General features: G+C 42.6%; 1 protein-coding gene across 1 annotated transcript in view; it reads left to right on the top strand.

Annotated features, from left to right (window-relative positions):
* SEC24D (SEC24 homolog D, COPII coat complex component) overlaps positions 1-26,665 on the top strand; it is a 61,402-nt gene that overhangs the window by 31,393 nt on the left and 3,344 nt on the right. Inside the window, exons 11-21 of the mRNA XM_048509021.1 lie at positions 1,067-1,191; positions 4,569-4,760; positions 6,136-6,229; positions 13,632-13,748; positions 15,089-15,259; positions 17,116-17,212; positions 17,776-17,921; positions 19,932-20,070; positions 23,682-23,800; positions 25,572-25,751; positions 26,441-26,632. Coding sequence (XP_048364978.1) covers positions 1,067-1,191; positions 4,569-4,760; positions 6,136-6,229; positions 13,632-13,748; positions 15,089-15,259; positions 17,116-17,212; positions 17,776-17,921; positions 19,932-20,070; positions 23,682-23,800; positions 25,572-25,751; positions 26,441-26,632 — 1,572 coding nt within the window. The remainder of the gene's footprint in view (positions 1-1,066; positions 1,192-4,568; positions 4,761-6,135; positions 6,230-13,631; positions 13,749-15,088; positions 15,260-17,115; positions 17,213-17,775; positions 17,922-19,931; positions 20,071-23,681; positions 23,801-25,571; positions 25,752-26,440; positions 26,633-26,665) is intronic.

Here is a 26,665-nt window from a genome sequence, read left to right as displayed (position 1 = left end):
AGTGTATATACCAAAAGCCTACCAGTGGCCTTTATTACATTTTTGTACACAAGTTATATAATATTTCACATAATAAGAAACAGAATCCTGGGATTGGTGCCAATTAGAGATGGTACTCAGTGGGTTGGATCCAGCAGGAAAAAAAATTATACAAGGGGGTTGTGGGGTGAGGATGAAAGAGGAAGTGATTTTGCCTCGTTCCCCCTTGTCTCAACAGCTCCCTGTACTGTGCTGCACAGTTTGCAAGGATTCTGATCCTCAGAAAGGATTTGTAGAGCAAACACAGGCTGAGAGGAAAAGATGCAGAAAGATCTCCTGTGCCAACTCTTTCCTCAAGCTTTTCTGCTGGCATATGTGCACCCCTGCCATGCCCCGGAATGCCTCCACCATGCCCCACACCAGCGTGTGCCCAGTGCGTCATGCACCCCCCTCCCGTTTGGCACTTCGCCACTGCTTCTTAATAACCTCTTTTGCATCATTCTCCTTCCCCACATTTTACTTCACAACCATTTTGTCAGGTAGGTTAGACTGAAGGAGACTGAAAGGCCCAAAGACACCTAGTGAGATTCACAAATGAGTATAGATTTGAAGTCTTTTCAGTCAAAGTGCAACACATTAACCACTCTCTGTCAGCATAGTGAATGCTTGCTGGAAGAAGGAACTTACCTGTTCAAACAGAACATTCTGTTCATCAGTAAGTGCTGGTTGTTTTTCCTAATTGTCCCTCACAACTGAAGTCACATGATATTTTTGATGTCGTTAGATTGGATAATTATGAAAAACTTAATGCAAACTGGGTGTATAAATGGAAGATGAAAAACAAAGTTTGGCTCCTAGGTATTGTGTATGAGAAAATATTTTACCTATGCTATTAGTTATTAAAATGTGATATGTCAGTAGAAGAGAATTACCATGGAAAATCGTAAATTTGGGGTGTGGGGGAGGGAGGAAGTAGCCTACTAGTGTCAACTTCCCAAAGATTATTTGGATATTCTGTGAAAGTCTTTAAACTAGGTTATGAGTCCTGGGTGAGTGAGATTTTTTTTCCTGATTTTCTTTTTGGTAGAACAACAAACTTCCACAGCCCCCAGCCTATATCTTTATGATCGACGTGTCATACAATAATATAAAGAGTGGTCTTGTTAAAATCATCTGTGAAGAACTGAAGACTGTCTTGGATAGACTTCCAAGGTAATGGGAATAGTGATACTCAATTTGCTAAAGATAAACAACTGCGGAAAATGTATTGAGTTGGATCCAAAGGAGCCCTTCTGTTTATGCAAACAATTTCTATAGTTTTTTTGTTCTGGAGGTCTTTGTCTTGGCATTCCAAGCTTTTGTTTGCCACATACTGCCTCAGGAATTTCCCCCATGTTTTTTGAATTTCCTCCTGCCCATTACACACATTAGTGTACTGAAGGCACTCCTTGAGACCTCTACCTTCCATCCCCATGTGGTCACTGTATCAGTATTTTATTTATTTACTATTATAGTCTTTTCTCACTGGGAGGATGATAAAAATGTTCAGTCAATCAGTAAGCAAATTACAAAATATGATAACATCAGGCAATCAGTGGGCGGATTATATCATGTGGTTACATTTGACTCTAACAGCAAAGATTTCTAGGGGAAAAAATAATGCAACAAGACAATCAGTGTAGGAAATATTTTATTCCTAACAAAAGTCACCTTCTGAGCTGAGCCATTTTGAGCTACAGCTTTGGTCGTTCCTTAAGAGTGTCCTCCTGAACAATTTTGCAAAATAATAGCAGTGTGGCAGTCTTCCTAATAGCTTCAGGTCAACACTTCCACAATATAGAAGAAAAAGAAGAATTGGATTTATATCCCCCCTTTCTCTCCTGCAAGGAGACTCAAAGGGGCTTACAAACTCCTTTCCCTTCCCCCCTCACGACAAACACCCTCTGAGGTAGGTGGGGCTGCGAGAGCTCAGAACTGTGACTAGTCCAAGGTAACCGAGCTGGTGTGTGTTTGAGTGCACAGGCTAATCTGAACTCCCCAGATAAGCTTCCACAGCTCAAGCGGCAGAGCGGGGAATCAAACCTGGTTCTCCAGATTAGAGTACACCTGCTCTTAAACCACTATGTCACTGCTGCTCCTATGAATGAATATGACAGGCAGTTCACAATTTTACCAGCTTATGAGGTGGCGCCTTCAGAAGGCTTTGCTCAGTTGAGTGGAGGTGTCATAGCAGAAGGTAACACAACAGGTGGCCTTGTAGGTGTGCCCAGTGGTTTTAAGAGCTTTGTAGGTGCTAGCTATCAACTTGAATTGAACCCAATAACTGATTAATAACCAATGGAATGTCAGCAGAAAAGGAGTAATATGCAAATTCTTCTGGGTGCACAAAAGCAGCCAGGCACTGTATTTTCTGAGTTGTCTTTAAGGGCCAATCCATGTACACTACATTACAGTAGTCCAGCCTTGAAGTAACCATAGCATTGATCCATATGGCCAGCTCTGCAGAGTAAGACCATCTTCCAAGCTAGGTGGAATTACAGCTTCATCCACTTGCTTCTCCAGCAATAAAGCAGGATCAAGTGACCCCATCAAAAGCAGGGAGTATCACGTCCTTCAAGATCTTACCCTTCTCAACCAACGTTACTTCTGTATTTCCAGGATTAAGTTTCAGCATGTTTATCTATTTATTTATTTAAAATATTTCATAGAATCATAGAGTTGGAAGAGATGACAAAGGCCATCCAGTCCAACCCCCAGCCTTGCAGAAACAATCAAAGCACTCCCAACAGATGGCCATCCAGCCTCTGTTTAAAAACCTCCAAAGGAGACTCTTTCTGAGGCACCACATTCCAATGTCAAACAGCCCTTACTGTCAGGAAGTTCTTCCTAATGTTTATAAGCCCAACCAACTCACAGCAAAATTTACAGAGTTGTATCTGACTAGCAGGGACAGCCCAACTTGTCAATGAAATGTGAGTTGTCTTTGTAAATGTAATGTTTAGAGTTATTATAATTATTTTGGTGCGAACAATTATACTATGGGTGACACAGGTTAGATCAGATAAATTCGTATATAGTCCAACTGTGCTTTCATAATGAATTAATTAATTAATTAATTAATTGACATTCTAGACTGACATGAGATTTACAGTTTGCAGATATGAATATTAAATGTGTAAATTCTTAAATGAGCTTTCTGAATCTTCCCAATGTATGTTCTTTTTCTTTTCTTTTCTTTTGCAGGGCAGGGGGTGGGTTCATTTTGTCAGAGAAATCTAGAAAAATGTGTCAGGAGCCTGTACATGTTACAGTTTTTGCTTTTGTTACTTGGCAATCAGAGCAAAAACATAGACATGCACCTTGAGCACAGTGGTCCAAATGGTGCTACCGTACAACCTTCATTTGTTTGAATGGGGCTTGCCAAGAGGAACATATGATAAATGTGCACTGAGCTCCAATTCCAAGAGCAAAATTCTACAAACTCTCAGTCCAAGTATTAAAGTAACCAGGTCATCCCAGAAGTTACTGGTCTTCCTTATTTTAATCTGCTCTGAGTCTTCTTCCTTCACATGAATGACTGAAATTCCTAGAAACCTCCTTATATTGTACTTTTTCATACAGATGCCACTGTTTTAATTATGTAGCATGGACTTTTCATAAGTCTTCAATTTAAAAAGTAAAGGTGTGAGGGAGCAGTTTGCATTTTTTAACCTTTTTGTTGTTTTGGAGACCTTTTCTCCTACAGTCTCTCACTTCCCTCACATGCTTAGAACTGATTATAGATGTCTGATTTAATGCAAACTATAGTTTGCCATTGTGTCTTGACTGGCAGACTATGGTTTTGCTTCCCTCCAAACCAGAAAAGCCAGTAATGAGATTAATTTGACTATTTTGTTCCATGAGTGCCCACATATTTCTATAAGTACAAAGAGCCTTCTTCTGATGCAAGTATTCTTGCAAAATGTTTGGATCCAACTCAACAATATGAAGTCCAGCCCCTGACTCACCTAGGGCCATGATTTGTGGCATGGGGCTGCAGGTGGACACAAAGAGGAGTTCTTCTGGGTCTCCTGCCAGTGGTAGGGAGTTGGGAGTGAGATATGGTGGTCAGTGTGTGCCGCTTTCCAGTGTTACGCAACAAGCAAGAGCATGGAATAGAAATTGGTGGGGCCATGATTAACCAGTTCATCATAATTAATTGATGATATGCATACCCCAATAACAAACTTATACTGTGATATTTAATTTTAAGTATTAATTGCCATTGTCCTTCACTTGAATGGAAAAGTTCTGGTACAAGAAAATAGAAATTTATAGCCTTCTGGCTCAATGGGGAATTGAACAATATCTTCTTGCAGTGGCATAGCTCTTATTTATGCATCAGGATGTTCTTTTTTAAATCACATATACAGAATTTGATTTATCTTGGTCACGTCTACTGTACATAAGGGTGAAATCTGGATATTTCATTAAGATACTTCATGTGTCTTCAAGCGTAGCCAGTCAGAACTGACCATAAATTAGAGCCTCCTTACCCCCAGTAGTGACATTACCTGCATCTGTGCTTTCTAAAATAATTTTTCTTTAAGGGAAGAGCAAGAGGAGGCCTCAACCATTCGAGTTGGATTTGTCACCTACAACAAAGTCCTCCATTTCTTCAATGTAAAGAGCAACCTTGCACAACCTCAGATGATGGTGGTCACTGATGTCAGTGAAGTGTTTGTCCCTTTACTGGATGGCTTCCTGGTGAACTTTCAAGAGTCACGAGCTGTTATAAATAAGTAAACAAATCATTTATACTTTGTGGATTCAGACATGTACAAATCTTGATTTCTTCTGTAGAATCAAAGGGGTTAACTACCTCTGTTTGAATATAATTGTCCTGCAACAGTGACAGACTCTGCTGCTTCTGGGACTACCTCCTGAAAACACTGCTGCAACCCCTGCAGAACTACCACATCACTGTTGGGGTTCAGGGATGAGGCACTAAGAACACCTTCTCTCCCAGAGGGAGGGAGAGAATGGGGGCTCACCTGGAAGGGGGAAGAGTTGAACAGCGGCAGGCAGAGTTGGGTGTGGCAGGGCAAGAGTAGCAAAGCAACAGGTGGCAGCAACAATTTGCCAAAGGAAGAGACATCAAAGACACCAAGTTTGAAGGAAGCGAGTTGGAGAAGGGTATGGCAAGGGGGAGTCATTGGGAAGGGAGGGCCAGCCAGTGATGGGCAGAGGCAGGAGCCAATGGGGCCAGTGAAGGACAGGTTTGGGTCAAGTCCTAAGGCCCCAATTGGGGCAAAAGGCAGAGGGAAGTAGGAGAAGGGAAGAATAAAAAGTGGGAAGGAGAATGCCAAGGAGGAGGATACTGATGGAGGTTCCCTAGGCTGGGGAACCTCATATACCAGGAGGGAGAGGCAGCCTCATTGTTGAGGCTGGTCCAATTGAACTTACTCTGCAGTAATATTCCAGGAGAAAAACAAGGTATTTCTGAATAACTACATAATGAGATGATGTGGGAGGAAAGAATGCCCCCCCCCTTAAGATGTGAAGCACCTCAACAGGAAGAGATGTATCAGTGCACACTCCTGGCATAAGTAGTATGGTAGTGGTGGGAGAGTTGCCCAGGATTGAGAATTCTTGATTTGATTCTCCCATCTTCCATGGACACTTTGCAGGAGAATTGTGAAGATAAAGCATTCACATTGCCCTTGAAGGAAGGACAGAGTAAAAATATGATAGATAAGAAAGGCCACCTCAGAACTCTGACTTGTCAGTGAAAAATCAGCATACATGATCAATTCAACCCATGTTGGTTTGGTATTGTATTTGCACCCTGATGTTTCCAGTTTTGCTGTTGTGAATAAAATTTGGGAACTTTTAAGATATGAAACTAGTGTGTATATATGCACATGTGATTCAACACAATGGAAATAATTTGTTAAATGGTAAAACGTATATTAGTATTTTATCAATCATTTCTAGAAGTCAGTTGCATTCTTAAATTGCTGGTAAGCCAACAACTGAAATCCTGTTCAACTGTTTTCAGTGCCCAATTAATTTTCCAGCAAAGGATCCAATGTCTTCATGTGGTTTTGTTTGGTTGTAAGGTTTATTCTGTCTTCTCTAAACTGCTGAAAACTTTCTCTTCTCCCCTTTCTCCAGCTTGCTGGACCAGATTCCAGAGATATTTGCAGATAGTAATGAGAGTGAGACTGTCTTTGCTCCCATTATTCAGGCTGGTATGGAAGCACTAAAGGTTAGAATGTTTCTGTTTGTGCACAAAACCTTTAACTTGATAAGTTTTGAAAACTGTGTTTGATTGTAAAGTTGCTTGCTAATGAATCAGACTGTTGCTCTGTCAAGGTCTATACTGTGTACACTGACCAGCAAAGGCTCGCCAGGCTCCTGGGCAGAAGTGTTTCACATTACCTACTAATTGATCTTTTTAACTGGGGGTGCCAGCGATTGAACATGGGACCCTCTGCATGCAAAGAACTTGCTGTACTACTAAGCCACAACCCCACCAACAGGCTTTCCTACCAGTCACAACAGGAAGCATGAAGAGATACCACTAATAGCCTGAAGTCAGTCTGTATCAGAATTATGAACAATAAAGAAAGCACTTCAATTTCTGGATCTCTGTGGGCAATAGTCTAGACATGCTGTTTTTCCTTACATATGAAGGGAAAAAAGTAAACAGTGACCAATGTATAAAGTTCTGTTTTCTATTTATTTGTACATACACTAGGAAGTAGGTGACTGACATGATTTTTGAGTGACCACAATAAAATCAGTATGACCAATTGTTCTTCAGTCGCATTTTATTTCGGTTATACAGAATGCAGCAGTGTGCACTTGAGTTACACAGATTTTTTTCCCCTTAGGGAAAGCATTCTGTGTGAAGGAGCTTTGGTTTAAGGTTGCATCAGCAGCTGTGTTTTACATACTGTGACCTCCAAAGTGCAAGTTCAGAATCCAGAGAACAGTGTTAATAAAGCCTGCATAATAAAGTGGTTGAAGTGTTGGACATGGATCTAGAACACCCAGGTTCTAATCCGTGCTCTGTTGTGAACATTTGGTCATTCACAGATTTAGAATGATTGCAGGTAATTAGGAACATATATTTTTAAAAAGGCTTTCCTGAAAACCCAAGTCACATAAGAGCAATGATATTGTCCATTATTTATCAGGAATCAGGTATACTTTCTTTTGAAAGTGAGCACTAAATAATATTTCCTTTTCATAAGGATCTTTCATCATGAGCAGCTGTCCAATTTGGATGTTCATAAGGAAGTATTTTAATAATAATATGACAAATCCTGGTCCAGTATATATTTTTAAAAGTATGTAAAATCTAATAACAATGGGAAAATTACCTACAATCCAGTCTGATAATGTGTGAAGTATACATGTACTCATATACATGCACAATATAATATGCAATATAATGCAGATATGTATGTATGTATGTATGTATGTATGTATGCATGCATGCATGCATGCATGTATGTATGTATTGACTGACTGACTGACTGACTGACTGACTGACTGACTGACTGACTGACTGACTGACTGACTGACTGACTGACTGGGATCCAAAAACCTGGTTCCACCATGTCAAGAAGGTCTTCTTTTGAAATTGAAGAGGCTTGCAAAAGCTGTTTGGTGAGGGGTTAAGAAATCCTTCCCAAATCCTTTCATTCCCACCTTTAAAAAGAAAAATATTACTATTTGAACACAAATGTATAATTCATAAAGCAAAATTTCTGATTTGCACATATGTAAATGAGTACTTGTGGAGAAGGAAAATTCCTTCCTTCCACCACAGCCTGCTTGATGTCTTCATTTGCTCATCTTTGGCATAGTTGTTTTAGGTTGCCTAGGCAATCCAAAATGGTGACTAAGACCTAAACATCCTGCTGTTCAAGAATGTTCAGCATTCTATATGTTGGAATTTACTTTTCTTTCTCATCCGAGCAGTCACTTCATTCCCCTGTCTTTATTGTTTTTCTTATGACAGATTTTAGTTTAGCTTATCCAAGCATGTTCATCTTCTTACACTCAAAGTAGCATGTACATTGATGGCACTATATAAATAATATTAATGATTCTTAAGTGTGTAGTACACACTGTCCTGATATGGCTTTATTATGTTTTCTTGCCACAGATGTGTTCAGTTAAAGATGTCATTTAAATTTGGGGTGCCAGTTAGGGACGACAATTTTATTGTCATTCTTAGGAGAAAGTGTAGTTATTAATGACATGGCTTCTTTGTATCAAACATAGTGTGTATGTTTAGGTTGAAAGAAGTGGTATTTATTTATATAAATTTAGATAAATGCCAAACATCATCTGTCATGAGTGAAAAAAATAAACAAACGTGCTGGGAGCACACATGCAAGAAAATTAAAACCAAACCCCATAAAATGAATACATCACAACTTCAAAGGCATCAATCTGGATCCATCTGGAATATTTTTGTATATATTTACCATGAAAGCAATCTCAGTGGCCTAGCAGACTTCTCGTCTCTCCATTTATTTTTCTTTTGTTTCTTTTTTCTTATGATGCCAACTGTGAGCAAATACAGCAATGCAAGTTATGCTACATAAATCAAATGATCTCAGTATCTCTGATTCTTACCATCTCCATCAAAGAAAATAGTTGTCCAGTACAAATTGCTGCAATATCTTTTTACAATTGTGAAGTCTTCAGAAATGATAGTTAAAGATGCCTATAAATGTACTAGGCCTTATTGAGGCCACTCTTGATTACTATAGTGAGTGTCTGACTTTCTGGATCTAGAGTGGAGCCGTATGTGTGAATCTTACTGCTTCTGACAGATATTGAATTAATGATCAAGCAGATGTAAGGATGCTAGATATTTATTTATTTATTTATTTATTTATTTATTTATTTATTTATTATTTAAACTTTTATACCGCCCCATCCCAAGGGGCTCTGGGCGGTGTACAACATGAATCTCAGTACAAATAAATATGGTTAAAACCTTTAAAAACAGCAGTAGAAAAATAAGAGGCGTCCAAATACCCTAATTTTAAATCCTCCCCTAAGAGGGAGGGAATGGCGAGTCCTATTAGATAGAAGGACTCAGGTGTTAAGAGCTAAAGGGGGGGGGCACCTTCAGCGGCTGGTCCCTCCAAAGGCCCGGCGGAACAGTTCCGTTTTACAGGCCCTGCGGAACTCCCCAAGGTCCCGCAGGGCCCGGATGGCTGGTGGAAGAGTGTTCCACCAGGCCGGGGCCAGAGCCATGTGGAGGCCAGCCGCATCATTGAGGGGCCAGGGACCACCAAAAGATTGGTTTCAGCCGAGCGGAGAGGCCGTGTAGGGACATATGGGGTGATGCGGTCTCGCAGGTACGAGGGTCCCAAGCCACGTAAGGCCTTAAAGGTCAGCACCAACACCTTGAAAATGATTCGGAACTCTACTGGGAGCCAATGCAGCTGGCGCAGCACAGGCTGGATGTGTTCCCAAATGGCGCTGCCTGTAAGCAACCGTGCCGCCGCATGTTGGACCAGTTTTAGTCTCCGAATCAGACGCAAGGGAAGGCCCGCGTAGAGTGAGTTACAATAGTCCAGTCTGGAGGTGACCGTTGCATGGACCACGTGGCTAGGTCCGCTTGGGAGAGGAAGGGAGCCAACCGCCGGGCCTGACGAAGGTGGAAAAAAGCAACCTGGGTTATATGGGCCACCTGGGTCTCCATTGAAAGAGACGAATCCAGGTGGACCCCCAGGTTGCAAACGGAGGGGGTTGGCGCCAATGTGACCCCCTCCCACACTGGCGGCTGGAAAATCCCGCCCTCTCCCTCGCGGCCAAGCCAAAGGATCTCCGTCTTCGATAGGTTCAGTTTTAACTTGCTCTGTCGCAACCAACCAGCAACCGCCTCCAGACAATGCTGTAGAGCCGCAGGGGCAGTGACTGCTCCCCTCTCCATCAACAGAATGAGCTGCGTGTCATCCGCATACTGATGACAAGCTAGCCCAAAACTCCGTACCAGCTGAGCAAGGGGTCGCATATAGATATTAAATAATAGCAGGGATAGTAATGCCCCCTGGGGTACACCGCAATGAAGCGGGCACTTCTGGGAGGCCTGATCCCCACACCTCACTTGCTGAGTCCGACCCCGGAGAAACGAGACAATCCATTGAAGGATAGTGCCCCGCACTCCAGAGACAGCCAGGCGGTGGGTCAAAAGGTCGTGATCGACCACATCGAACGCTGCTGTAAGATCAAGCAATACCAGCAGCGCCGATCCGCCTCGGTCAAGCTGTATACGAAGTGAATCTGTGACAGCGACGAGAACAGTCTCCGTCCCATGCCCAGCACGGAAGCCGGACTGGAAGGGGTTGAAAGCCGATGCGTCATCCAGAAAACCTTGAAGCTGCTCCAACACCACTCTCTCAATTACCTTCCCCAGAAACGAAAGATTCGAAACGGGGCGGTAATTGGCCAGATCACCCGGATCTAACGATGGTCTTTTTAAGAGTGGGTGGACCACTGCCTCCTTCAACCCATCCGGGAAGACTCCTTGCTCAAGGGAGCCATTGATGATACTCAACAGATGGGGTCGTAGCTCCGCCCGGCAGGTTTTTATAAGCCAGGAGGGGCACGGATCCAGAGGACAGGTAGTAGGTCTAACAGCAGCCAAGGTCCTGTCAACAGCGGCTTCAGAGAGCAAGGAAAACTGGGCCAAACAAGGGCCTGAAGACGGCAAGGGAGCCTCCAGTTCACTAATTGTAGCCAACGTGGAGGGAAGATCCTGGCGGAGCGACGCGACTTTGTCCGCAAAGAAGCTCATAAATGCCTCACAGCTAATGCTCAATTGAGAATTTGCAGAACTCTCCGATAAGGAGGTTAAAGACCGAATTATACGGAATAATTGCGCCGGGCGAGAGCTAGCGGATGCGAGAGAAGAGGAGAAGAAAACCCTCTTCGCCTCTTTCGTCGCCACCTCATAGGCTTTCATAAACGTCCTATAAAATGCTCGCGCAGCCTCGTCACGAGATTTCCTCCACCCTCGCTCTAGACGTCTAAGCACCCGTTTCATATGGCATATTGTACATACCTTTCGCCCAAAGCAGTTCTGTCTGTTTCTATCATAACTATTTTCTTCCTGCTTTAACTTGTCACCATTTCAACACATTTCTCCCTTTCCATGATGCAATTCCAATTCTTCTGAATAATACCAACCCTGAGATTGTGGCAAACTTTCTCCTTGAAATAATTGAATGCAAATAATCCAGCAATGGGTCTAAGTATGTTTAGAGCATAAGTAATTAACTTCTCCTTTCCTTATCACGCCACCTTACTTTAATATTTTGTTGCTATTCTACAATATATTAACCTGGGAATTTAGCATGTCTCTGTAGCAGCTCTGAAATGTTTATCTGTGGTATTAATTTTAGATGTAATATGTGTTTCAATTTCTGTCTCTTGCTAATAGTAATCATAACAAACATGGCCAGTATGATGCAGACAGAATTTGCTTGTTGTTGGGTGGTTCGGGCCCAGTGGAATGAGAACTGGGGGCCTTCTTTTTGTTGAAGATGTGAACATGGATCGATGTGTCATGCGGGCTTGCATTGGATGTGTTTTGCTGTATTGGTTTGTTTTGTAGCTATTGTGTTTTTTTAATATGCCAATAAAGGCTTTCTGTTCTGTTCCCTTTCCATGATTTGTTCTGGAATTGTTTGTAAATACTATCTTGAACAGAGTGTTTTGACCCATTTGTTCATATATCATTTATCAAATTATTAAATTGCCCACACAGTCTTTTTAACAAATGCCTTATGAGATGCTCAGAACCTAGGCGTAGGTTGCTCAGGGGACAAAACATTTACTTTGGCTTGGTTACAGTTCATTCTTAGCTATAAAGCTAACCTGGTAGGGATGAACGCTGTACTTCAGGTTTCATCTGCCTCCCAGGAATGAGTACTACAAAATTCTTTTGTATTAAAAAATTATATGAAAATACATTATATTTATTTATTTATTTCTGTCTGTCTCATACTCACATCTCTAAATGACTTACACTGGTTGATATAAGAATAACCCAGTTGGGAATGTAACTTTGGAAGCATACATCCTGTGGTGAGAAGGTAGCAACTAATAGTAATTCTGAGAATAAAATACTAAAGGAAACTTGAGCATCCATTTTGCTAACAACTCACTTTCTCACTCTCTTTAACTGCTTTATGCTGCTGTCACATTCAGTGAGGGTTTGATAAAGTTATCCACCTACAATTAACCCACAACTATATTGACTCATTCAAGTATCTCATCCCAGGGTGTGTGTGTCCTGTATAGCAAAATACCTCTGATTACCTCTGAGCAGGAGGATCCTTCCAGAACTGTGTTTTGGTGGGTAAAATAGAGAGAGTGGGATGAAAATGAATGGTCTGTCTTTATGGTGCTCCTAATCTTGATCTTCTTAATCTGAGACACAACAAAAAAAAGTGGTTGAACTTTCTGAAACTAAAAGCACAAAGAGCAGCAGCCAAACATTTGACAGATTTGTAGGCACTAGGACTGCATCAAACTGCACTTTGCTGATACCAGTTATCTAGAATGCAAACCTTTTGGTATTTGCTTTCATCCTCCAGTTATCCACTAATCCTTAGATTAGTAACTTCTGGGAATGCTGCCATCTTCTGTGTCTTTTGAAGCCGATTCACAGTGTAGAGTAGATCAAGAGACAGCCTAATTGCCATAATGGGAGTAATGCTGCATCGTTGCACAAGTAGAGGTCCTGCTCTGAGTAGGACGTAATTTGAATTCTGCTTACTTGAGTAAGGATTGCACTTAATCATCTGCATGTGCCATATCTGCTGTGTCAAGGAACTGTAGTTACAGAGGGCAGATTTAGAAATAGAGAAGACATCCTAAACCGAGGCTCTTTCCCTTGCCCTCAAGAACTGAACTATGGGGTTATGTCACTGCAGCTCTGGCCTGTAGTGTCCTTCTCCCAATTGTTTGTGCCAGTGAAGCTATGTAAACCAAACTTTTGCAACTTAATTGTATTGTCAGCATGGTAACAATGATCTTTATATAGGCAGGAGTCAAGTTAGCAATCCCACCCTTACTCTTGTGTTTTATAACTGCATCCCCAATCTATATAGTGTTATATATAGTGTTATATATGGTTTTATAATTATATCCCCAATATTGGGCCAGATGTTTCATGCCAGAGGGACAGATTAATGGCTGGACACTGCAGCCAAGCGGTTTTGCAAGAGGACAATAAATTGCTTTTCTTCGCTGTTGTTGTGTTTTAAATCCCTTCACGCTGATTAATAATTGTTAGTACAATTAGTTCACAGTTTTTTGAGCGGCATGTTTTCTCAGACTGCTCATTTAATGTTGTTTGTTGCCTGGAAGTGAAAGTGTTTGTAACCATTCTCCTGTGTTAGACGTCTCTTTGTTTGGATTAAGTATTTGTGGATGTTAAGTTTTCCACTTTTGAGTTTACACTATTTGGGAATTTTGGTTCCACGAAAGTACAGGCTGTAAATAAATGGACTGTTTCATTTATGAAGTTTTGGAGTTTACGTTGGCATTTGATACTCAGCTAAAATCATGTAAATTTAACCCAAATGTTTATAACCACAACAAATAAAGGTCATTTTTGTATCCAACAGGCAGCAGAATGTGCTGGAAAGCTGTTTATCTTCCATTCGTCGCTGCCGACAGCAGAAGCACCAGGGAAGCTAAAAAATCGAGATGATAGAAAACTGGTCAACACGGAGAAGGAGAAAGTATTTCATAATTTATTTATGGTTTACCGTAAAAGTTAAAAGATGTGGATAGTTGTATTTGCTGGATTTAAATTTCACCAAAAGCACTAACCCTAAAGCTAGATGATAATAATATACTCTAAGATTTTTAGTATTCTTCCTTGTTCTTTTGTAACATAATGTTGCATAGGAGTGCTTTCACTGATTTAGCCAGCTTTACTGTATGAAGGTAGAGCCTTCTCTGGAAAATGGGGGTGGTTACTGGGGACCTTTCCATTCCAAGCTACTTGGCCCAAATGCACAAACAATGCATTTTTAATTACCCCATTTAGGAGTTATTAGGGGAGAGGGCACGATGGTATAGCCCGATCTTGTCAAATCTCAGAAACCAGGCAGGGACAGTACTTGTAAGGGAGACCACCAATGAAGACTCTCAGAGGAAAGCCATGGCAAACCACCTCTGCTTAATCACATGCATTGAAAGTCATAAGTTGGTTGTGACTTGGCAGCACTTCACACACACACTACAACTGATTCACTGATGATTAAGCTCAGTTTTTCAGCATAGCAGCTCAAAAGATCCTCTGATATATGGCTCTAGGACACGATGCATGCATATGATGTGTGCTGATTTGTTTCTGATTCCTCTCAATTTAACCTCTGTTGCCACTCTGAACTAATAGGATAGGTCCTCCAATATCCTAAGCCTTGCTTCCATTTGTGGAGGAGGCAGCCGTCCACCGCAGTACTTTCCTGTAGCACTGGGTACTTTCCAGCTCACTGAAAGATGCTGGTCTTGCATGAGGGACAATCTCCACAATGGAAGGCCTTTTCAGGCATGGAAAAGAGGGCAACACAGATGGAAGCAAGGCTTGGGATTCCTGCCTGTGGGGTAGCTTTCTGGTGACACACAAACAGAACCCACCTGTGTATGATCAGGTGTGATTTAAAGCTTTTGTGCTTTTTGTATTACCCATCAATAAGTGAAAGTTTTATCTCTGTTTAATCTGTAAGAATGAATTCCTGTGTCTTGTCATTGATAACATTAACATTGTTGATGCCACAGTCAAGCATTGAACATGCATGTGCAAACTAGCTTTGGGTTATGACTTAATCCATTTTGTGAACAAAGCAGACATTCAGTCTGTGATGGGAATGTCTAAATCTACTCAGCAAAGTAATATGGAGCGCCTTTGATGCTAGTTGACGTTTTGTTTATATAGGTACAGTCACCCCTTAAAAACAATACTTTAATTGCATTTACTTATTTTCCTGCTGATTAAATGTGAATATTGCCAAGCTGTTCCCATAAACATTTTAGTTTGTGTATTACTCAGAATACTTGCTTTTAAACTCTCCAGATGCTGTTTCAGCCCCAGACAAATATTTATGAGACTCTGGCCAAAGACTGTGTCGCTAATGGCTGCTCTGTGGATCTGTTCCTCTTCCCAAGTCAGTATGTTGATGTAGCCTCCATGGGTCTAATTACGATGCACACTGGAGGAACACTGTACAAATACAGCAATTTTCAGGTAACTGCCAAGAGGTTCCTTTTCTGTCTAACTAGGTGCAAGGGGTTTGATACACAAATTGGCCTCAGTGCGTCCTAAACAGGGAACTAGGGGAGACTGGCTATTGTAAGTTTTCCAGGCTGTGTGGCTGTGGTCTGGTAATTTTTGCTCCAAATGTTTTGCCTGCATCTGTGGCTGGCATCTTCAGAGGCATGTCATGGTGATGTGTTTCTCTTTGTGGCACAGTGTGGAGTGATTGTGTGGTATTACATATGTTTTGTCTACCTCAGAAAGGGTAAGACACATTTGCTTGCCTCTAGGTGTAGTGCATTTGCTGTTGCATTTGCAATCGGATTCACAACTGCTTTGTAAACTTGGGAGACTTCAGCTGAACCACCTGAAGGGCCTGATTCAGATTAGGAGACAATTTACAACATGTTTTAATGGAAGATTTATAATGGACTTTTTGCTTCCTCTCAGAATCTGACCAAATTTGACACTGAAACTATACTATGAAGAAGAAGAAGAGTTTGGATTTATATCCCCCCTTTCTCTCCTATAGGAGACTCAAAGGGGCTTACAATTTCCTTGCCCTTCCCCCCTCACAACAAACACCCTGTGAGGTGGGTGGGGCTGAGAGAGCTCCAAAAAGCTGTGACTAGCCCAAGGTCACCCAGCTGGCATGTGTGGGAGTGCACAGGCTAATCTGAATTCCCCAGATAAGCCTCCACAGCTCAGGCAGCAGAGCTGGGAATCAAACCTGGTTCCTCCAGATTAGATACATGAGCTCTTAACCTCCTACGCAACTGCTGCTCCTGTAAGGGACATACAGAAGGGAGAAGTGCAAATCCAAGCTAATCCCACAGGATATAAGTCTTTTTCTACTTAAGTTGGTTTTCAGATAAATGTCTGATTCTTTCCAGCAAGAACCTTTATCCATATCACTTTAAAAAAAGCCAAAAGTACTGGAATGGAAGCACTTGATATGTTGGCAACGGCATTGCTTGTAGCATGAGGATGTCAAAATTGGATTCTTTCAACTGCAAGCAGTGTAGACAGATTACCTACATCTCTAAGGAGTTTAATTCTGGTGGGATTTTTGATCTGTGAATTACCTTTTCTTTGGCTATCTGAAAGTTGCTAAAGGAAGCAACATCTCTTCCTGACAGCTTCCCATTTTCAGTATTTGTCTAGGATGGACCTGAAGATGTTCTTCTGTTTTTCTTCTTCATGCAGAATAGCATAGAAGATGCAATGGACTTATGCCATGTGGACTTCCTGTGTGTTGGTGCCTGAGCCAACAGAGCAATTCTATTGCTTTTGTTTTTCTTTGGCAATTGCTCTGTTTTCCCATTTAACTTGCTACAGGTCAGCATAGGGTGGGATCTCTCTCTTTCCTGCTGATATGGTCTGTTGCCCTGAGGCAGAATACTGTAAGCTGAGAAATTTATTTTAGTTGCAACATCAGAGTGGGAGTAAGGGAGCATTTTCAACATATTATGTTTCTGTACTACAAGCAGAGTTTTAGGCATCTGGCTGAAAAATGCTCTTTTGGTTTGCCTTAAATGAACAAAGTGTTTGCTTTCTAAATATCCCTGTGAAACCTTCTTGTTTCTTCTCTGCATGACTGTGAGGAATCTATTTGAAAAGAGCATCTGTGGTAGATGATGCCATATTTTATTGGGAATTCTGACAAGCAGAATGAAAAGTTTCTCTCTCTCTATGTGCATGAGAGTCTCTGTGAGACCTGGATTGTGCTTTTCATTAAGGGAGAGGATTTGTTCAAATTCTGAGTAATTTTCTGTTGTATTGCTGCCATCCAGTGGTCGGCCATTAGTTTAGTCATTTTCTGCATGTGTGTGTGGTTTCTTTTTTAGGTACATTCTGATAGTCAGCAATTCCTGAATGACCTCAGAAAAGATATAGAGAAAAGGCTGGGATTTGATGCTATCATGAGAGTTCGCACCAGCACAGGTAACAATGCTATTTTAAATAGTTGGTTAAACTACTTAGAGACTTCAATATTTCGCAATCAGTGAAAGGTGCTGGGAGTTTACCCAGTCTTAGGAAGCAGGATGTGATTGTGTGTAAAGTTTAACAGACAAGCAAGGCATTCATTGTTTCTTGTCACATACTTGTTTTTAAAATTGAGAAACAGCAGGTTTCTAAGATTTAAATCTCATCACTGTGGAATTAATTCATTCATATCGGGAACTTACAGATATAACGGTGGTTCATCTGGAAAGACGTCTTGATTGCCCAGTGTTTGCTTTGGGCATCTCAAATTACAGCACCTTCCTGAAGGCCAATTCACACATCACTTTTAGAGACTGAAATACCATCACACCTTTGTTTAACTTCTGCCAAATTCACATTTTTCTTGTGAATATGGTTCCATAGTGTTAAAAGACATTTGCCATGTGAAGGCAGAGTCACAACTTTACTTGTACCACTGGCTTAGCCTTATTTTTTTATTTCTTTGTGACTGCAGTCCTTTTATTTTCATCAAGATCCACTAACTGTGCAATCTACTCTAGGTTTCAGGGCAACAGACTTTTTGGGAGCTGTTTACATGAACAACACTACTGATGTTGAAATGGCAGCCGTGGATTGTGACAAAGCAGTGACAGTGGAGTTTAAGCATGATGACAAGTTGAATGAAGACAGTGGAGCTTTAATTCAGGTAGCAAACTGTTGACCAACATCATGTCTCATCAGGGCCTTTCTGAATGGACAAATAAAGCACAATTACCGTTGCAGCTGTTTGTGTCTTAGCATTTTGTCATGGGGAACATACCTGTGTTTCTTACAGCTGTTGTGAATATAGAACAGTGATGTGTGAGCTTCATGAATGCTGAACAGATATTACTGTTTGTTCTAGTGGCCCAATTGGCGCCTTCCCTTCATGATAGCATAAGAACATAAGAACATAAGAACAAGCCAGCTGGATCAGACCAAGGTCCATCTAGTCCAGCTCTCTGCTACTCGCAGTGGCCCACCAGGTGCCTTTGGGAGTATTTTTCCTTCAGTATTAGAAGACATCTTGCAGCAGGTTGGCTTTCTTACAGTGGAAATAGGACTGAGCAACTTTATCCCTTGTGGTGGAATTAACTCCAATCCAGTGTACCTTAGCAAAGTTTTCTGATAAGAAGAAGTCAGAATATATGAGTAAAGAGAAGAAAGTGATCTGGGAAGGGGGGCTTCTGTTACAGGGCACAGAGGTTGTAGGAGCTGGACAGGTGTGGATGAAATGGCATGGTGTGAGGAGATTACAGATGGACTGGTATACCCAAGTATTAAAACTTGGGTGTCTGTTTAAAAAAAAAAGCTCACTGGGTGAATGTAAAATGGTTTTTGGGTTTCAGTCTCAGGACCATATCAGACATGCTCAAATGTTTTGTGTTCTACCATCTCAGAAGTTTTTCAAAACTTAACTTTTGGATGCTTGGGGACATAATTTGCATTTAGACCCTGAATCATGGGGGAAGGGGAATTAAGACTTACCCTCATATGCCACTTTCCTGGCCTGAAATGCCCCCCTCCCTCCCCAATACCATCCCCATGGTCCAGATCCAACTCAATTTTAAAAATTGCTGTCAGGTCCCATCATCAATTTCCAAGAGATGGGCACTTCCGCCTGCCACCCGCATGCCCAGGCTCTTGCCACCCCTTCCAACCTCGTCCTGTAGCAAAGCGCGGCCAGGTGCAAGGATTTGATTAGTGAGAGACAGACAGGCCAGGAGAGGGGGAGATCCACTCCACCAACCAGCCTCTGCAGCCACCAGCCAAACAATGTGTGGGAAAGAGCCACATGCAGCTCACGAGTTGCAGTTTGGCCACCCCTCATTTATAACTTTCATGCTGTTAGACCTCTATGAATCTGAAGTTGTATACTAGCTGTCTGCTTCTATAGGTTTTTGTTTTGGTTTACAGTATTTACTTTTTGGTGTGTTGCTTTTATAAACCACCTTGAACAATTTTATGAGCAAAGTCCTATCAGAGTAGTGTTAATGTATTAATACATTGTTGAACATACTGTTTTAAATGTATTGATTTATTGTAATTGTATTGATTGGTTCTGGTGGGTTTTCCGGGCTGTGTGGCCATGGTCTGGTGGATCTTTTTCCTAACGTTTCACCTACATCTATGGCTGGCTTCTTCAGAGGTGTATCACAGAGGGAAGTCTGTTACACACTGTGATATACCTCTGAAGATGCCAGCCACAGATGCAGGTGAAACGTTAGGAACCAGATCCACCAGACCACGGCCACACAGCCTGGAAAACCTGCCAGAACCTGTTGAATCCAGCTGTGAAAGCCTTCAACAATACAATGTATTGATTGTTCATGTATTGATTTCTCACATGCTAATATATTGTTATTGTATTATTGTTAATATATTGGTTTATTGATGTATTGCTATGATAGGGATTTCAAATTGATGTACTGATGTATTGTTCTAGTGCTGCTGTTGCTGTTGTTTAAGTCACCATTTGAGTATTTTGGTCCTTAATTATAGTTCTTAATGTATTTATTATTGTTATTATTGTTTATTCTATTATAATGTCTATTGTTTTATTAAGTTAGCCGCCCTGAGCCCTTTGGGGATAGGGCGGGGTATAAATTAAAATTGAAATGAAATATTAAACAAATTCAGGTTTCTTCGTAACTTTGCTCAATCTTTGCCTTCCCAGTGTGCCATTCTTTATACTTCAATGAGTGGCCAAAGGCGACTGCGCATCCATAATCTAGGCCTGAACTGTAGCTCCCAGTTAGTTGATGTTTACAAGAGCTGCGAGACAGATGCACTTATAAACTTCTTTGCTAAATCAGGTAAGAGTGTGACCTACAACCCTGTTTCCTTGCTGAAAGCTGTAACTGCTCAGCCTGTTTTTTCTTGCAATATAACGTATCTTATAAAATCAGGAATGATTTACCAGAGCCACCATATAAGTTGGTTTATTGGTTGGGTGTTATGGGTTTTTCTGGCTGCATGGCCGTGGTTTGGAATTTTTTGTTCCTAAAATTTCACAATATCTATGACTGGCATCTAGAGAGTAGCGTCACAGACTGGTGTCACAGTGTGGAGTAATTGTATTGTGAGTTATATGTTTTGTCCACTTCACAGGTGTGGAGGGGGATGAGGTATATTTGTATGTGTCCGGGTGGAGTTACCAGTGGGTGAAACATTAGGAGCAAAAACTACCAGACCATAGACCACTCCACTCAGTTGATTCTGGCTGTGAAAGCCTATTGGTTTATGAGAACGAGTGATATTTGCTTTGTGCATTAATTGTACATGTCATCTAAGTTCTTGAGCAAGTGTCTCAGTTTGTGACACAGAAATATTAACTACTGGTATCATTTTGTGAGGACTGCAAGAGTAAATCACTGGGTGTTCTGCAGGTGCTGTACAAATAAATTCTGAGTTGTTTTCAGACTTCTCATAATGTATTTTAAGTCAGGAATCTGTTGTTCTAACTCAGGGGTCTGCAACCCGCGGCTCCAGAGCCGCATGTGGCTCTTTCAACCTCATACTGCGGCTCCGCATGGCCTGGAGGTTGGAAGGTAGCGTGGGCATGTCCCTCCAGCCCTCCAGAGCAGTGCTGGAAGGAAAGGTGAGTGGAGGGGCCAAACCGGAGGTGGCTCTGTGCGTGACGGTACCTCTTTTTGCATCCCCTCCACTCACCTCTCCTTCCAGCGCTGCTCTGGAGGGTTGGAGGGACACGTCCATGCTGCCCTCTGACCCCTGCCATCCCCCCTCTGCCCCATGGAGCCGGCGGGCAGAGGGGGTTTCCCTACCCAGTGCCGCTGCCTCCCGCAGTGCGAGAGGTGGCGGCACCAGGCAGGCCACAGACGCCATCCCCCCTCTGCCCCACAGAGCAGGTGGCTGCCTGCTCCGTCAGGCAGAGTGGGTTTCCCTGCCCGTGGCCTCCGCCTTCCAGCGCTGGAAGGAAAGGTGAGTGGAGGGGCCAAACCGGAGGCGGCTCTATGCGGAATCCGCCTCTCCGGCTTGGTCTATTTTTGGGGCCATGGAAAACAGGTCCAAATGGCTCTTTGGGTGGTAAAGGTTGCCTGTCCCCTGTTCTAACTATATGAAACCAGTGGGTTGGATTCCAAAAAACGTGAAAAGAATTCTCTTCGCAAAGTGGATCTTTGCCACTTCCCATTGCAACCCCATGAGCCCCAGAAAAACCTCTGAAGGACCATGAGGCATCGTATGAAATGCAGCATAGTGGCCTACAGAAGAAAGCAGAATTGGCAGAACCTGTATTCTCCTCTTTCTTGACCACTTTACAGAGAGAGTTTGAGTGCAACCCTAGAGATTTTGAATTGCGTTTTTAAAAGCGTAGTATGATATCGTGTGGTTGTTGCATAGTGTCAGGCTAGGTCTGGGGAGATGTAGGTTCAGATTACCACTCTTGTCATGCCACTCAGGGGTGGACATGAGCTAGTCACTCTTTCACAGCCTAACCTACTTCACAATGTTGAACACTGGCGTAATGCCCATTGGGCAAGGTGGGCAGCTGCCCAGGGCATCACCTTGTGGGGGGCATCAAAATGCTGGGTTCGTTTTTTGGGTATTTTAGTGGTTTTCCATTTTTGGCCTGCAGGGGGCGCAGTTTTTAGGCTAGCGGCACCAAAATTTCAGTGTATCATCAGGAGACTGTCCTTATGCTACCCCCCCAAGTTTGGTGAGGTTTGGTTCAGGGAGTCCAAAGTTATGGACTCCCAAAGGGGGTGCCCCTATCCCCCATTGTTTCCAATGGGAGCTAATAGGAGATGGGGGCTACAGTTTTGAGGGTCCGTAACTTTGGCCCCCCTGAACCAAACTGCACAAAACTTGGGGGGTATCATTAGGGCAGTCTCCTGATGAGACCCTGAAAGTTTTGAGACTGTGCCTTCAGAAATGTGCCCCCCACAGCCTGCAACCCCCATTGACAGCAATGCAGAAAACTCAATGCAGAACAAAGATTCTTGGGCAAATTTCTGGGATGTTCCTTCAGGGGGCGCATTTTTGGATGTATCGGCACCAAAATTTTAGGGTATCATCTGGAAACTGTCCTTATTTGCTAGCCTAAAAACTGCGCCCCCTGCAGGCCAAAAATGGAAAACCACTAAAATACCCAAAAACGAACCCAGCATTTTGATGCCCCCCACAAGGTGATGCCCTGGGCAGCTGCCCACCTTGCCCAATGGGCATTACGCCAGTGTCTTTACACGTCAAGTCCAGCCCTTTCCCAGAAGCTGCTGTCTAAACAAGATTATCAATCCATAGAACTCCATGGAAAATCCTAATGCCAACCATCACCTTGCTCAGCAGATGCCTCCCCTTCCTCCTCATTCCCCACAGCAGCTTCAGTCACTGAGCTCTCCTTTCTTGCCAGCTGACCACTTCTCTTTTCATCTCCCTGTCCCTCTTCCCCTTAATTCAGACAGCCTAATTTACTGTTCTGGTAATGCTGCATGCTCTCCAGGCAGCCCGAGTTTTCAGGAATTGTGATGGACCTGCCCAGAAGAGAGGATCTGGCAGCTGTGGGACAGTGGAGCAGTGGAGGGAACTGTAGCACCAGGGGCAGTGGAGGGAACTTGACTGGAGGCATGGACCTTCTTCCTTCTCCTTCTTCCTCTCTGATACTTCTTCCTGACTTGCGGGAGATGGGAGAAGCAGAATCAAGCATGCAGATGTTGATTGCTAGTGGAACTAACTTCGGGTGGCAAACATGCTGAGATGTCATGTCCCTCTTTGGAACCACAGTGGGGCATGCGAGTAGAAGAACCACCAGCTGTCATGGTTGCAGCCCACAATGCCCCTAGTAATCCTGCCAAGCAGCTGGTCCGTAGCTACAGCTCTTGGGATGATTATCCTACTCATAACTTTGGACTCCTTGAACCAAACCTCATCAAACTTGGGGAGTAGCATAAGGACAGTCTCCTGATGATATGCTAAAATTGTGGTGCTGATATGTCTAAAAATGCACCCTCTGCAGGCACCAATGTCCTGGTGCAAAAAAAATTGGTCGTGGTGGAGTGGCCGCCCATGGGGGGGGCATCCAACTCAGGTTTTGCCCAGGGCTACAGTTTGCCCAGGGCTGCCTCGTTACGCCCCTGATGTTGAATGAAGGGTGGAAGGACCATTTCTTGGACTCCTTGGACAAACAGTGGGATAAAACATATTTACTACATGTTTCTCAATGAAATACATATTGATTTAATTACTAAAGTCTGTTGAATTTGGTAAATACAATGATAGAAATACAAGGGAGATAGAAATGCTTTTTTTCTCTGAAGGGACAGAAACAGTGGTGGGGTTCAGCAGGTTCCCAACACTTCGGCAGAACCGGTTGTTAAAACGGTGCTTGTAAACAATCAGTTGTTAAATTATTTGAATCCCACCACTGGACAGGACATCATTTCAAATTGTCACATTTGTGTCATTATAGCTTACAAAGCCATTCTCAGCCAGCCTTTGAAGACTGTCCGTGAGATCCTGGTAAATCAGACGGCTCGTATGCTGGCATGTTACAGAAAGAACTGTGCCAGCCCATCTGCAGTGAGCCAGGTATTTATTTCCCATTCTGATTTTTAATTTTTTCTTCCATCAAACACTATTTGTACTGTTCTTTTTTTATGGCTCTGCATTGATCTTATGAAGAAATAATCTGTACCTTTGAAGGATAGAACCCCCACTCAGGTACTTACATGGGACTGCAAGTTAAGCATAATAGACAAATATATAAATAAAACACTTTTGTAAGCCTAATTAATCAGAAGAAACATTGGGCATTCTTGAGTTGTTAGATCATAAATTTTAAACCTTGGGAGGTAAGCACCACCAGCTAAGAATCTTAGCATGAGGTACACCTTAATTTAAACTGTTCATAATAAATTTTGTCATGTATGTAGATCTCTTAAGTCCAAAAACTTTCATGCTTTAACTGACAACTTTCGTTGCCAGCACTGATTTAATCAGATTTTGATGTTTGTCTGGTGCGCATTAACATCGTATCTTCGAGACCGCATCACCCCATATGTCCCTGCACGGCCTCTCCGATCGGCGGAGGCCAACTTATTGGTGGTCCCTGGCCCTTCAGCGATACGGTTGGCCTCCACACGGGCCAGGGCCTTTACAGCCCTGGCCCCGGCCTGGTGGAACGCTCTTCCTCCAGCTGTCCGGGCCCTGCGGGACCTTGGTGAGTTCCGCAGGGCCTGTAAGACAGAGCTGTTCCGCCGGGCCTTTGGAGGCACCGGCCGCTGATGGTGCCCCCTCCTTTGTGGCCTGTCATCTGGCCACTCACCATCTAATGAGACTCACCATGCCTCCTTTTCTCGGGGGGGAGGGAATTTAATTTGGATCACTAGACGCCAACTATGCTTTCATCAACTGAGACTTATTGTGTACATTAATTTTTAGCTCTTACCGCTGCTTTAACTGTTTAATTGTTTTATACTGTTTATTTGATATGCTGTACACCGCCCAGAGCCCTTTGGGGATGGGGCGGTATAAAAGCTTAATAAATAATAATAATAATAATAATAATAATAATAACTATATTTGTAAGAAACAGCATAATGACACAACAGTCTTGTGGCACTTTAAGAACTATCTGCAAAATGAATTTGATGTTCCTTGCCTCTGACATTAAGGGTTCTGGGCCACAGACATTTACGCCACAATAGATGAATTAGGCTTTCAGATCGTACTTGGTTTATACCAACATGAAGCAATACCACAACATTGTCTGTTCAGCAAAGATACAAAATAATTTAGCTTGGGCAGCAAGTGCCCTAATTTTGAAATCGTAGTGCTGTTTCTTTCTCTTCAAGTTTTGATTCCTAGGACGACTCTCCTTAACACCTTGGACAGGTACTGATTGTGAAGGTGATGTGAGAATGAAGTGACCAATCCTGCCAACATGCAGAGCCTCTAGAATTCTTTTCATAACACTAAAAAGCATTTTTAGCTGCCTTGGTGGCCCTCTCGAGGGCAGAAACATGGGATATAAATTTATAGATAAGAATAAAATAGTAGTTCTTGAGTCTTTTTCACACTCTTTGGACAATGTGTTACTGTTGTTATATTGCATCATAAAACGAAGAGGAGAAACTGAATATACATTCTGCCCAAAGCATGTTTACATTGTAGATGGTTCTAAGGGCAAATAGATTTCTCAGGTGTGAAAACACTCTTTGAAATAGAATCCATGCTATGTTAAACCAACACAATGGAAGAAAGTAAAACTTGCCTTGATTAGATCTCAAAGAAAACATTGCCTGCAGGAATGTTGATGTGATGGAGCACTTTGGTTTCATGTGGCTTTTATGTCTTTCAGCTTATCCTTCCTGACTCAATGAAGGTGCTTCCAGTTTACATGAACTGCCTCTTAAAAGGCTGTGTTCTGGCAGGGAAGCCTGAGATTTCCACAGATGAAAGAGCTTTCCACAGGCAGCTGGTCATGGCAATGGATGCTGCTGGCACCCAGCTTTTGTTCTATCCACAGTTTCTGCCCATTGTAAGTGCATTGTGTTATTTCAGGATTTGAGAGGGAGGTTTTGTGATACCTTTTCATACAAGAACAAAGGGTTTTATACGCCTTGGCAACGTGCATTTCTTTGCTCACCTCATATCTGTAGTGACCATATCTGTAGCATCCAGTAACTTTCAAGACCCAGCAGTTCCCCCTTCTGTTGAGCAACAGTATACAATTGTGTCACAGTAATGTATGCCAGCCTTTGGCTTTGAGGTTGCAGTGCTGTAAGTGTGAGATCCCAGAGTTACTTTTTATGTCCCATACTAAGTTCATAGGGACATAAAGTAATAGTGGCTTAGATTCTGCTTTGATCTCTGTGGGCGGGGTGATGGTGGTGATTTTTGCTGTTCCCTCCTCCTGTGGGAGACCTTTTAATTCCTCACAATCTATTTCTTGGGGGTTTTCCATCCCCAAGGAGCAGCTTTTAAGGGGGAGTTTGGGGCTACTTTAGGAGAGGGAAGCAATCAACCTCCCCACCCCCACAGAAATCTGGATGGGACCAGGCCCAATCAGCATGAAATTTCTAGGTGAGGCTACTCAGTCAGAAGTGATTCAGCGAAGTGAGGCTTGATATTTTGGATGTTTGGTTCCAGTCTGTTATCTTCCTGTTACTTTCAATGATTTTGTTGTAAAGAAAAAGAGATTGACTAGCTTAATGTTTGCCCCACCAGCACTCTATGGATGTCAGCGCTGATGTATTTCCCATGGCTGTTCGTTGCTCAGAAGACCGTCTGTCTGAAGGCGGGTTATTCTTATTGGCCAATGGGATACACATGTTCTTGTGGCTGGGAGTCAGTGCCCCACCAGAGCTCATCCAGGGGATATTTAATGTGCCTTCCTTTGCACACGTCAGCACAGAGGCTGTAAGTATACAGTGGTTGTGACGTTATGAGAGG

This window comes from Sphaerodactylus townsendi, linkage group LG10 (genome assembly GCF_021028975.2).
Source record: "Sphaerodactylus townsendi isolate TG3544 linkage group LG10, MPM_Stown_v2.3, whole genome shotgun sequence".
Taxonomy (NCBI): domain Eukaryota; kingdom Metazoa; phylum Chordata; class Lepidosauria; order Squamata; family Sphaerodactylidae; genus Sphaerodactylus; species Sphaerodactylus townsendi.
This window is presented reverse-complemented; position numbering and strand designations above follow the sequence as displayed.